At 41.6% G+C, this 12,868-nt stretch overlaps 1 protein-coding gene across 1 annotated transcript in view; it reads left to right on the top strand.

Annotated features, from left to right (window-relative positions):
- Positions 1-12,267, top strand: part of wdr43 (WD repeat domain 43) — a 48,057-nt gene extending 35,790 nt beyond the window's left edge. Inside the window, exons 15-17 of the mRNA XM_029766824.1 lie at positions 2,239-2,308; positions 11,083-11,141; positions 11,544-12,267. Coding sequence (XP_029622684.1) covers positions 2,239-2,308; positions 11,083-11,141; positions 11,544-11,654 — 240 coding nt within the window. The 3' untranslated portion in view covers positions 11,655-12,267. The remainder of the gene's footprint in view (positions 1-2,238; positions 2,309-11,082; positions 11,142-11,543) is intronic.
- The last annotated feature ends 601 nt before the right edge of the window (positions 12,268-12,868 follow it).

Genomic DNA, 12,868 nt, shown 5'->3' with positions numbered 1-12,868 from the left:
TGTAACATTCTGTTTCACGGAAACATGGCTCACTCGGGATATGTTGTTGGAGTAGGTACAGCCACCGGGTTTCTAAATGCATCGCACGACAAACAAACATCTCTCTGGTAAGAAGGGCGAGGGTGTATGCCTTATGATTACCGACGCATGGTGTATCCACAACATACAGGAACTCAAGTCCTTTTGTTTACCTGACATAGAATTCCTTACAATCAAATGCCGACCGCATTATCTACCAAGAGAATTCTCTTCAATTATAGTCACAGCTGTGTATACCCCCCCCCCCCCCCCCCCCCAAAGCAGATACCTCTTTGGCCCTGAAAGAACTTCACTGGACTGTATGTAAACTGTATCCTGAGGCATTTATTGTAGCCGGGGATTTTAACAAAGCTAACCGGAGAACGAGACTTCCTAAATTCTATCAGCATATCGAATGCGCGACATGGGCTGCTAGCATTCTGGATCATTGCTACTTGAACTTCAGCGACGCATACAAAGCCCTCCCCCGCCCTAGGGCAAATCTGACCATGACTCCATTTTGTTTTTCACAGTCAAAAGACTAAAACCCGGAAACACCTGTGCTCAGGTCTGTCCAACGCTGGTCTGACCAATTGTATTCCACGCTTCAGAATTGCTTTGATCACGTGGACTGGAATGTGTTCTGGATAGCCTGAGACAACATTGACGCATACGCTGACTCGGTGAGCGGGTTTATTCGCAAGTTCATCGGCGACGTCGTACTCACTGTGACCATTAACCTTCTCTAACCAGAAACCGTGGATTGATGGCAGCATTCGCACAAAACTGAAAGCGTGAACCACCGCTTTTAATCATGGCAAGGTGACTGGAAACATAACCGAATACAAACAGTGTAGCTATTCCATCCAAGGTAATCAAACAAGCAAAGCGTCAGTGTAGAGAAAGTGGAGCCGCAATTCTGCTCAAACACGAGACGTATGTGGCAGGGTCTACAGTCAACCACAGATTACAAAAAGAAAACCAGTCCCGTCGCGGACATCATCTTGCTCCCAGACATATGAAACAATTTCTTTGCACACTTTGAGGACAATACAGTGCCACTGACACGGCCCGCTACCAAAGCCTGTGGGCTTTCATCCGTGGCCAACGTGAGAAACATTTAAACGCATTAACCCTCGCAAGGCTGCTGGCCCAGACGGCATCCCTAGCTGCATCCTCAGGGCATGCACAGACTGGCTGGTGTGTTTACGGACATATTCAACCAATCCCTATCCCAGTCTGTTGTCCCCACATGCTTCAAGATGGCCACCTTTGTCCCTGTTCCCAAGAAAGCTAAGGTAACTGAACTAAATGACTATCACCCCATTGCACTCGCTTCTGTCATCATGAAGTGCTTTGAGAGGCTAGTCAAGGATCATATTATCTCCAACCCTACCTGATACCCTAGACCCACTCCAATTTGCTTATCGCCCCAATAAGTCAACAGATGCAATCGCCATCACACTGCACACTGCCCTATCCCATCTGGACAAAGTGTGGTGTCAGGAAAATAACCTCACTCAACGTCAACAAAACAAAGGATCGTGGACTTCAGGAAACAGCAGAGGGAGCACATCCACATTGATGGGACAGTAGTGAAGTGGAATAAGTTAAGTTCCTCGGCGTATACATCACAGACAAACTGAAATGGTCCACCCACACAGACAGCGTAGTGAAGGCGCAGCAGCGCCTCTTCAACCTCAGGAGGCTGAAGAAACTTGGCTTGTCACCAAAAACACTCACAAACTTTTACAGATGCACAATTGATAGCATCCTGTCGGGCTGTATCACCGCTTGGTACGGCAACTGCACCGCCCTCAACCGCTAGGCTCTCCAGACGGTGGTGTGGTCTGCACAATGCATCACCGGGGGCAAACTACCTGCCCTCCAGGACACCTACACCACCCGATGTCACAGGAAGGCCAAAAAAAGTCAAGGACAACAACCACCTGAGCCACTGCCTGTTCACCCCACTATCATCCAGAAGGCGAGGTCAGTACAGGTGCATCAAAGCTGGGACTGAGACTGAAAAACAGCTTCTTTCTCAAAGCCATCACTAACATTGAGGCTGCTGCCAACATAGACTCAAATCTCTGGCCACTTAAATAAACGGACTTAAAGGTATCACTAGTCATTATAAATAATGCCACTTTAATGTTTACATATGTTTCCCCACTTGTGGCAACCCCTGCCTTTAAAATCATTTCTTCCCTCCACCAGGTGGCGACAAGCGACAGCGGCAACGAAGTCAAAGACGTGGACCACACGGCTAAGCTTGTCTATGAAGAGGGTAATGGCCACACTGCCCACTTTCTGTTTCTTTTTTTCCATTTTCTCTTCATACATTCACTATCACTCTGTGCATTTCAGTTCCTTTTATATCCTTCACTTCATTGACACTGATTTGAAAGCGCAGGAGAGCAATTTAATGTTAGTGCAAATTAAGACATTTTAATGCACCATTTGTCCCTTTTTTTATATATATATATATAGCTGGGCAACGGCACACATTTCAACAAATAAACTCCCGGTCTAAATGTGTTTGCATGGTTACTATTAATTACCATGACTTGTTTACCAGGTTTGTCTGATTTGTTACATTAAATAGTTTAGTAATGACTAAAACAATTTATGGCAATCATCCGTTTTTATCGCTAATAAAACTGCTAGCCATTGGCTGCGAGAAGCTGAGAACTGCTAGCTAACTGGCAAACAGTAAACTTCTGGACAAAAGACTCCAAGAAATTGGCAGATGGCCTTCTTGTGGCGAAAGTAAGAACTAGAAAATTCAGGATTTTTTTTATAGATGATTACTAAGAGGAAAGAAAAGGTAAGAATTTGTAAATAATAACAGTTTATTGTATTGAAATGCTAAAATTCTGCAAACACCATATGCATTAAGGGAAAAGATGCTGGCTCAAATAGAAGCCTGTCTTTAACCACCTGTTTCCAGTGATTTTAAGCAAATAAACGCTGGGGCTATTAAAGGAAGATTTACGGTAATGGATTGACACCAATGGTAGAGACATTGTATTTGATATACGCAAAGGATCTCCTCTGACTAAGCTGTCTCTTTTACTGTACCATGTTGCATTGTTATTCCTAGCTCTTTCTCTTCTCTAATTGCTGGCATTCCAGGACATTTGCATATCCTTAGTCAGACTTGCTAATACACAGCAGGGCACGCCAAACTATGATTACTCCTGATACCGGGTGACCGACGCCAGTGGTGGCGTTCAATTCAAAGCCCCCCACAAGTCTTTTCAGTGAACAACACTCGACGCTGTCTCTAATTATAGCGCTGTATACAATGGTTTATTGAACCGCATGGAATGTATTTTCATGACCTAATTAGACGCGTTGCGTTCCATTACTCCTGCCGACGGTATGGTTTGGCTTCATAAGTTCATAAGTATTGTTGATAAGGTGGCTGTGGCGCTTGTTGAAAAGTGAGGTTTTGCTCTGAAGCCTGTTGCTGCGGGTTGGGGATGGAGTGTGTGGAGCCAGTGAGGAAAGCCCTGGATGGGCTGGGTAAGGCTGCAACAGGTTGCCGTTTTGTAGATTATCAGGGCAATCAGTTGTAAGGGATGTTCATATTTGCATTTCTGGTTTGGAAAGCAGGCTTCATTTCTTTTTTATATATATTTTTTTTACTACTGAGTGGCTGCAGATGCTATTCAGATTTTTCTGGTCCCTTCTGCCCGACAGCTGAAGGTCCCTAAGCTTCTCCACGGTAGTGGTTTCTCTTCTTTACGCTCACTCTGCTCTACTCATAGAGAACAGGCTACTTGGGTGACGGGTGCTTGTTGTATCAAAGCTGAATTAATGTTGGCAAGATTCCATATTGATGGTGTTCTACGTAACAAAGTGAATATAATAGCGTATAGGGATTTAGCGATTAACTTAAGGTATAGGGGGCAGTATTTTCGATTTCGGATGAAGAGCGTGCCCAGAGTAGACTGCCTAATAATCAGGCCCATAGTCAAATATTTGCATATTAGTAGATTTGGATAGAAAACACTAAAGTTTCTAAAACTTTGAATGATGTCTGTGTATAACAGAACTCATATGGCAGGCAAAAACCTGAGAAAAATCCGACCAGGAAGTGGGAAATCTGATGCTTGTAGTCTTTTAAAGTCATTGCCTATCTAACACACGGTGACTTAGGGTTCATTTTGCACTTCCTAAGGCTTCCACTAGATGTCAACCGTCTTTAGAACCTTGTTTCAGGCTTTTGCAGTGAACAGAGAGCGAACAAGAAGGCCGGGAAGTTGGTGACTCAGAAAATGACGAGTTCATTGGCACGTGTTCACGTGATGAGGTAGCTATGTTCCATAGCGTTTTTCAAGACATTGGAATCGTCCGGTTGGAATATTATTGAAGTTATGTTAAAAGGGCCCTAAAGATTGATGCTATACAACATTTGACATGTTTCTACGAACGTAAATATAACTTCTTTTTTTTTACTTTTTGTCGTGAAATATTCGGCGCGCTTCCTACATTTGGAGAAGCTTACTGAACGCGCAAACAATGAGGTATTTGGACATAAATGGACTTTATCGAACAAAACAACATTTATTGTGGACCTGGGATTCCTGGAAGTGCCTTCTGATGATCATCAAAGGTAAGTGAATATTTCTAATGCTATTTATGATTTTAGGTGACTCAAATGGCGGGTATCTGTATTGCCTGATGTATTTTTCTGAGCGCAGTACTCAGATTATTGCAAAGTGTGTGCTTTCCCCGTGAAGCTTTTTTGAAATCTGTCACAGCGTTAGCATAAAGATGTTCATCTATAATTCTTTGAATGACAGTTTAATATTTTATCAACGTTTATGAAGAGTATTTTTGTAAATTGTAGTGCTGTTTTGGAGGCAAAATATTTTCTGAACATCACGCGCCAATGTAAAATGCTGTTTTTAGATATAAATATGAACTTGATCGAACAAAAAATGAATGATTGAAAACTTGTATCCACTCTGGTAGGCTACACAACTGTTAAAACCACAATTTTCCACACTAACAATGACCCATCATTTAACATTGGTTGTCACTCAACTAATTAAGCTTATTCGACATTGCAAAAGCCTTTTTACAAACGTGCGAATGCCGACTGTGCCATGTGGAAGTATGACTAGCCTATTAGAGCAGGACATGCCTACCCCTGAGCAGCTGTCTCCCGCACTGGGCACACAGTTATCCGACAGTAATACGAGGTTACATGCATAACAGTTTGTTAGGCTACTGAACTGAAGGAGAGGGCTCATCAATTGTCACAACAGGTAAGGGTTGTTTTTTTTAAATTAAAATTTCAGTAAATAAACAATCGTATACTTTTTGTTTAGGTTCTCTGACTGATGCGTGCTTAATTTGGATCTGTTTTTGCTCCCGCGGACCGGTGCACTCATCTTTAACATTTGAACCGGGGCCAAATGCTTATCGGCGAATTGTTACAACCCTAATAGTATAACGTTACTGTAAGACAAACGGCACCTAATTTCTTAGGAGATTTTAGGATTGTGTGACTGGTTACATTTGTCTCGTGGCAAACTCAACAGCACGCACCACTAAGCAAAATATGCATTAGTTGAAACTAAGCACTGGGAGGCTATATGCTACAGTTAACACAATCTGCTCACGGTACAAAATTCAAAACACAAACGCTAGATCTAAATGCATATCCCCATGGAACTGACAGATCCAATGGGTATGCAGATTAGGGCTCACCCCAAATTGTCTTTCTTTGGTTGTTAGGCAGTTGCTCGATCGAGATTGTTTTAGGTGAGTTTATATATGTACAGTGCCTTCGGAAAGTATTCGGATCCCTTGACTTTTTCCGCGTTTTGTTACGTTACAGCCTTATTCTAAAATAGATTTTTTTTTTTTTTACTCCATCAATCTACAGAAAATACCCCATAATGACAGTGTAAACGGGTTTAGAGTTTTTTGCGTCCTGTTTCCATTGATCATCCTTGACGTTTCTACAACTTGATTGGAGTACACGTGGTAAATGCAATTGATTGGACATGATTTTGGAAAGGCGCACACCTGTCTATATAAGGTCCCACAGTTGACAGTGCATGTCAAAAGAAAAAAACAAGCCGTGGGGTCAAAGGAATTGACCGTAACGCTCAGACATGATTCTCAGCACAGATTTGAAGGGTACCAACATTTCTTTTTGCAGTATTTGTATCTATTATCATACAGTTGAAGTTGGCAGTTTACGTACACTTGTGTTGGAGTCTAACTCTTTTCAACCACTCCAAGTTTCTTGTTAACCTCTCTTGGGCAGGTGGGCCACCCACGGTTCACACTATTCAACAGCCAGTGAAAAATCAGAGCGCCAAATTCAAAATGTCATAATTCAAAGTTCTCAAACAGGACTCTTTTACACCATTTTAAAGATACGTCTCCTTAATGTAACCTTGTTGTCCGATTTCAAAGGCTTTACGGGGAAAGCATGTTAGGACATTTCCAACACAAGAAAAACCACACAGCCATTTTCCTAGCAAGGACAGTTGTCACATACCAGAAATTCAGCTAAAATTTAGAAAAATACTCATCCTAAAAGTTGATAAAATATTAAACTGTTATTCAAAGAATTATAGATGAACATCTCCTTTATGCAAACGCTGTGACAGATTTCAAAAAAGCTTCACGAGGAAAGCACACTTTGCAATAATCTGAGTACTGCGCTCAGAAAAATACACTAGGCAATACAGATACCCGCCATCTTGGAGTCATCTAAAATCATAAATAGCATTAGAAATATTCACTTACCTTTGATCTTCATCAGAAGGCACTTCCAGAAATCCCAGGTCCACAATAAATGTTATTTTGTTCGATAAACTTTATAATCTGTCAATTTCACATTAAAATAAAATGATCCTAACTGAACTAAAATGGGATTTTTACTAGGATTACATGTCAGGAATTGTGAAAAACTGAGTTTTAAATGTATTTGGCTAAGGTGTATGTAAACTTCCGAATTCAACTATGTTAATCAGGGGTCTGAAACTGGTGGCCCCCTTTTTGAAGGCGCTCGAATCAATTTTCCAGAAACAAAAACACACACAATGCCCTCCACTAATATTGGCACCCTTGGTAAAGATGAGTACAACCGGCTGTACTCGGTCTTGCATTGAAATTTTCCCAAACTAACTTTTAAAGTAAAATAATTAAATGAAAAAAGATCATAACGTGTGCCACAATTATTGGCACCCCTTCATTTAATACTGTGTGCAACCTTCCTTTGCCAAGATAACAGCTGAGTCATCTCCTATAATGTGTAATGAGGTTGGAAAACACATGGCAGGGGATCTGAGACCATTCCGCCATACAGAATCTCTCCAGATCCTTTAGTTCGGAGGTCCATGCTTGTGGACACTCTTCAGCTCATCCCACAGGTTTTCTATGGGGTTTAGGCCAGTGGACTGGGAAGGGCATGGCAACCTTGATTCTGTGGTCAGGGAACCATTTTTGTGTTAATTTTGAGGTGTGCTTTGGTTCATTTTCCTGCTGGAAGATCCAACCAAGGCCCAGTTTAAGCTTCCTAGAAGAGGGAGTCAGGTTTTGATTTAAAATCTACTGGTTCTTGGAGTCCATGATACTATGTATCCTAATAAGTTGTCCAGGGCCTTTGGAAGACAAACAGTCCCAAAACATCAAAGATACACCACCATACTTCACGGTGGGGATGAGGTACTTTTCTGCATGATTATTTTTCTGTCTACCCCAAACCCACCTCTGGTGTTTGTTTCCAAAAAGCTCTTATTTTGGTCTCATCTGACCGTAAAACCCGGTCCCATTGAAAGTTCCAGTAACGTTTGGCCAACTATAGGCTCTTGAGTTTGACAGCACAGGCAATTTTATGGCAACCCTCCCAAACATCTTGTGGTTACATAGGTGGTGTCTGATGGAAGTTTTGGAGACTTTCTGACCCAACTAACATCTACAATTCTCCAGCTGTGATCCTTGGAGATTATTTTTGCCACTCTAACCGCCCTCCTCACTGTGCGTGGGGTTAAGAGACACGTGTCCTCTTCCAGGCCGATTGTTAACCTTTCCAGTTGCTTTAAACTTCTTAATTATTGCCTTGATAGTGGAAATGGGCATTTTCAATCGTTGAGCTATATTCTCATAGCCATTTCCTGATTTGTGCAGGTCAACAACAATTGTCGCACAGCATTACTGTATTCTCGTGTGTTTCCCATAGTGATGGTTGAGTATGGGAACTTGGCCTGTATGTCGCCTCATATTTATATCCCAGTGAAACAGGAAGTCATGGCTTACCACTTCAATCACTCAGGTGAACTTAAACATGTAAAATATGCATGGGAATATACTTACATTTTACTCAAGAATTTCTAGGGGTGCCAATTGTGGCACATGTTTCGGAGAATAATATTTATTTCATTTAATTAAAGGTTAGGTATTTTGTGAATATTTTGAAAGACCAAGAGGATAAAAAGCAGACATTTTTTACAGCAAGTTTTGCTCATATTTACCAAGGGTGCCAATATAAGTGGAGGGCACTGTGTGTGCGCGCCTACATGCATACAGTACCAGTCAAAAGTTTGGACACCTACACATTCCAGGGTTTTTCTTAATTTGTATTTTCTACTTTGTAGATAAATGGTGAAGACAAACTATAAAATAGCATGGGAATTATGTAGTAACCCAAGAAGTTTTAAACAAATCAAAATATATTTGTTTCTTTAAAGTAGCCATACATTGCTTTGACAGCTTTGCACACTCTGGGAATTCTCTCAACCATCGTCATGAGGTAGTCACCTGGAATGCATTTTAATTAACAGGTGTGCTTTAAGGTCTATCAATCTGTAAAATGTCACTGATATCACAAAGTGCTGTACAGAAACCCAGCCTAAAACCCCAAACAGCAAGCAATGCAGGTGTAGAAGCACGGTGGCTAGGAAAAACTCCCTAGAAAGGCAAAAACCTAGGAAGAAACCTAGAGGAACCAGGCAATGAGGGGTGTCAAGCATTGCTGCTTATCCCTAAGCAAATCTCCTACAGCTGTGTGTCCCAAGCTCACTGGCTCGGAAAACTCCTGAGGTCCCCAAAATATTTTATACAATGTTGCAAGTTCATTGGCTAAACATGACATGTCTGCAGTGTGATTTATAGCAAATGTTTGTATCGGGATATTTTCTACCTGCCGGCTAATGTTTTTATTTGTTGGCTTTATGTAGGCTATTTTTACATGGTTGTCAATGGAAGTTACTTTGTATTTTCTTTTGGATAGAGTTGTGATGTAACTGCATGACAATGATTTTGAGATGAGGTTACTATAAATGAACCATAACTGCAATCCAGACTGGTAAAAATTGTAAGGTAAATTGACATTCCACATGAATGGTAGCAGCCTCCTCATGAAGCCTATTACCGGCATCTTCAGGAGAATGACAGAATCTGCTAAAACCAGGAGGAGAATAGTCAGGTCAAGTTTATATTTTCTGTTTTATCTAGATCTCTGGTGCCCTCTTGAGGCATTAATCTTTTTTCATCAAACCGTAAGCTTAAAGCATCAGACAAGCTCGACGTATGTAGTTGATTTTTATTAAAACATAGGTGTCTACGGTATGTATGTAAATTTCAAACATGTATTGGTCAAAAGAACAGACCGAGACTGTCGGGACAGCCCTAATGCAGATGCTGTATGGACTTTCCTGTCCTTTTTAACTTGCCACTATATTTCTTTGAGGTCACATGTACCCCAGACATAAAACAAGGTCCTTATGTACCTCAGATTATCAAAATCGTATCAAATTCTAAATCTGATCATGCAGAATTACTTTGAAGACTCGCTAAAGGATTACACCCTCACGGTGGCCATTCTGTTGAAGTGTATTCTCCAGAGGGTTCAGTGTTTGCAGCTGCACCTCTCCATTTGTGGTTATGTAGAAGTGAAAATAATAAATCCGTTCTGTATTCAAACACAATTCTCTGCTTAGCTGCCAAACAAACCCTGAACTTCGCCGCCACACACACCATCCTCCCTCTGTATTTCTCTTTACTATGAGTAGTGATAACTGTAAATAAATACTGCTACTCTACACAATATAGCTGACTTCCTGTTTGCATTTGCTTTCGCTAGGAATTACATTAAGCAATCAGTCAAGACCCCAGTGTCACAGCACAGCCGCAGTTTTATTTGGGGGGAAAAAATTCAAATGCAAATAAGGATGTTTCCCCAACAGCATTCGAGAGGGGATGTGTGCACTTCAACACAGGGCTTTGTTGAACAGTTTATTCTCCTCACGTAACTCTTATTTACCCTCTTTCAGTGTGTTCTGTCTTTCTCTTCCTCTCTTTCTCTGGTGGTCTCCTCTTTCTCTGTTCTGACTAATCAATATACACTGACAAATTGAAATGCACCATGTAAAGTGTTGGTCCCATGTTTTATGAGCAGCAGTGTTCCATACGCACAGTTTATTTCTCTCAAATTTTGTACACATTTGTTTACATCTTGTTAGTGAGCATTTCTCCTTTGCCAAGATAATCGTTCCACCTGACAGGTGTGACAAATCAAGAAGCTGATTAAACAGCATGAATATTACACAGGTGCACCTTGTGCTGTGCACAATAAAAGGCCACTTTTAAAATGTGTGGTTTTTTTCACTACACATACCACAGATGTCTAAAGTTGAGGGCATGTGCAATTGTCATGCTGACTGCAAGAATGTCCAAAAGAGCTATTGCCAGAGAATTGAGTGTTCATTTCTCTACCAACATCATTTCAGATTTGTCAGTACGTCCAACTGGACTCACCACAGCTTCTTTACCTGCATGATCATCTGAGGTGGGGGTGGGGGTATTTCTGTCTAATAAAGCCGTTTTTGTTGGAAAAACTCATTCTGCACCCCTGCCCAGTCATGATCCATAGATTAGGGCCTAATATGTTTTTTAAATTGACTGCTTTTCCTTTGAGTTTTAACTCAGTAATTTCTTTTGAAATTGTTTATTTTTGTTCAATATAATAAAGCTGTAAAGTGTCTGGACTTTGGCTTTATGACTGACAGCTTTGTTTTGTCTTCACTTTAGAGTCCTCTGACGAAGACGATGCTTCAGGTGACGAAGGTCTTCCAGATGAGGATTCTGATGTAGGTGGTTCTGATGACCCAAAGGGGCTGTGGGTGGGATGGAATACAGATGGATTGTTAAACGCTTTATCAAGTAAATATGAAGGTTTCCCAATCCTTGTTCTGTGGACCCAAATGGGTGTGTGCATCTTTTTTACCCTAGCACTAACACACTCGATTCAACTCTTCACCAAGCCTTTGCTTAAGTTGGAAACAGTTGGTAAAAAACAATATATAATGTGCACCCCTATGGGTCCATAGGACTAGTGATGTGTTTGGGTGGAAAGGAATATTATACAGTGACGTGTTGTAAAGTACTTTTGCTCTTGAACCAACACATTCTCACTGACATTGCGTTTATTGGAAGGTTGACGTATGATGAGTGAAGTGTCTCACTGTGTTGTGCGTTTCTGGTCTGTGCAGAACTGGGAGGAGGATGAGACTATGGATGATGAGGCGGAAGGCATGAGGATGGAATCAAAAGTGAATGGCGATTCCGACATAGAACCGGGGAACGAGAGTGAGGAGGAGTGACAAGCGAAGGAAACCAATTTAACAAAATAAACTACAAATGGACCTGAGATTTATATGTACTTTCATTTATTTTTATGCTTTGATTTTATTATCAGAACAATGGTTTTACAAAAAAAATGGGCAGGCAGTGGTTGGTGTATGGCGGTGAGGCCACAACCAGGGACCTCCACTATGGAGGCTGTGTTAAATACCCACCCCCCCACCAACCTGAAAGCCCCGTATTTTGAAGCTGTACGAGGGTCAAGTGCCATGCTTCTCCCCCAAACGCCGCCTTTCTCTACTTGATCTGTGGTTCTGGGTGTAAACCATGTGTATGTGACCATCGTCCGCACTGCTTGTTCCAGAGAAAAGGTGTACTTGTTGCCAGACACGGGCTGCATATTTCCTGCATAGGACTCTGGTCAAAAGTAGCTCGCTATGCGCCCTTGTTCTAAGTATTTAACTATACAGGGTTCCATTTGGGATGTAACCATGACTAACTAATAGGTCATATCCCCTGTTAATGTAAATCAGTATGAACAGTAGTGTTTTGAGTCCACCTCTTTCCTGAGCTACCCACCCCTCCCCCAGGTTTCTTGGTATTAAATAAAATTCTTCTATAAAGTCTCCAACTGAAAAATTGTATTTTCTGAATGTGTTTTTGGGTTCCTTAACTCCTTTTGTCCAATTTTTTTTTTGGGGGGGGGGGGGGGGGGGCTTGGCAGTCAGTGTCCACTGTCTTTTAATCATAGCTGGAGGGGAGACTGAAGAAAATAGATGTGAACTCTGCTCGATTTAGATGAATAAATAGTGGTTAAATGGCGGCTGTCTAAATGCAGGGAAGGTGGTCAAAGGGTACTTTTTTTGGGGGGGGGGGGCAAATGTGTAGAATGCTGTTTTGGATGCTAGTTTACTTCTTGAGTAAACTGACACTGACTGTTCCTTGATTTAGTTTAACATTCACACTGTCTGATTTTCTTCAAGTAAACTAGTATCCAAATCAAGAGCAGGTCGAAAAACGGGGGATGGGTACACTGGCCCCGTTCGACAATACCCTTGAACAGAGCCAACCAGGCAGGATATTACCCCACCCACTTTGCCAAAGCACAGCCCTCACTCCACTAGTGATAGCAACAGACCAACCTACAACCCTGACACAAGTCGGCGTGTAGCCCACGAAGATCTCCACTGCACGAGCTTGAAGGGGTGCAAAACTGGACAGGAAGATCACGTAC

Source organism: Salmo trutta, chromosome 12, assembly GCF_901001165.1.
Source record: "Salmo trutta chromosome 12, fSalTru1.1, whole genome shotgun sequence".
Taxonomy (NCBI): domain Eukaryota; kingdom Metazoa; phylum Chordata; class Actinopteri; order Salmoniformes; family Salmonidae; genus Salmo; species Salmo trutta.
This window is presented reverse-complemented; position numbering and strand designations above follow the sequence as displayed.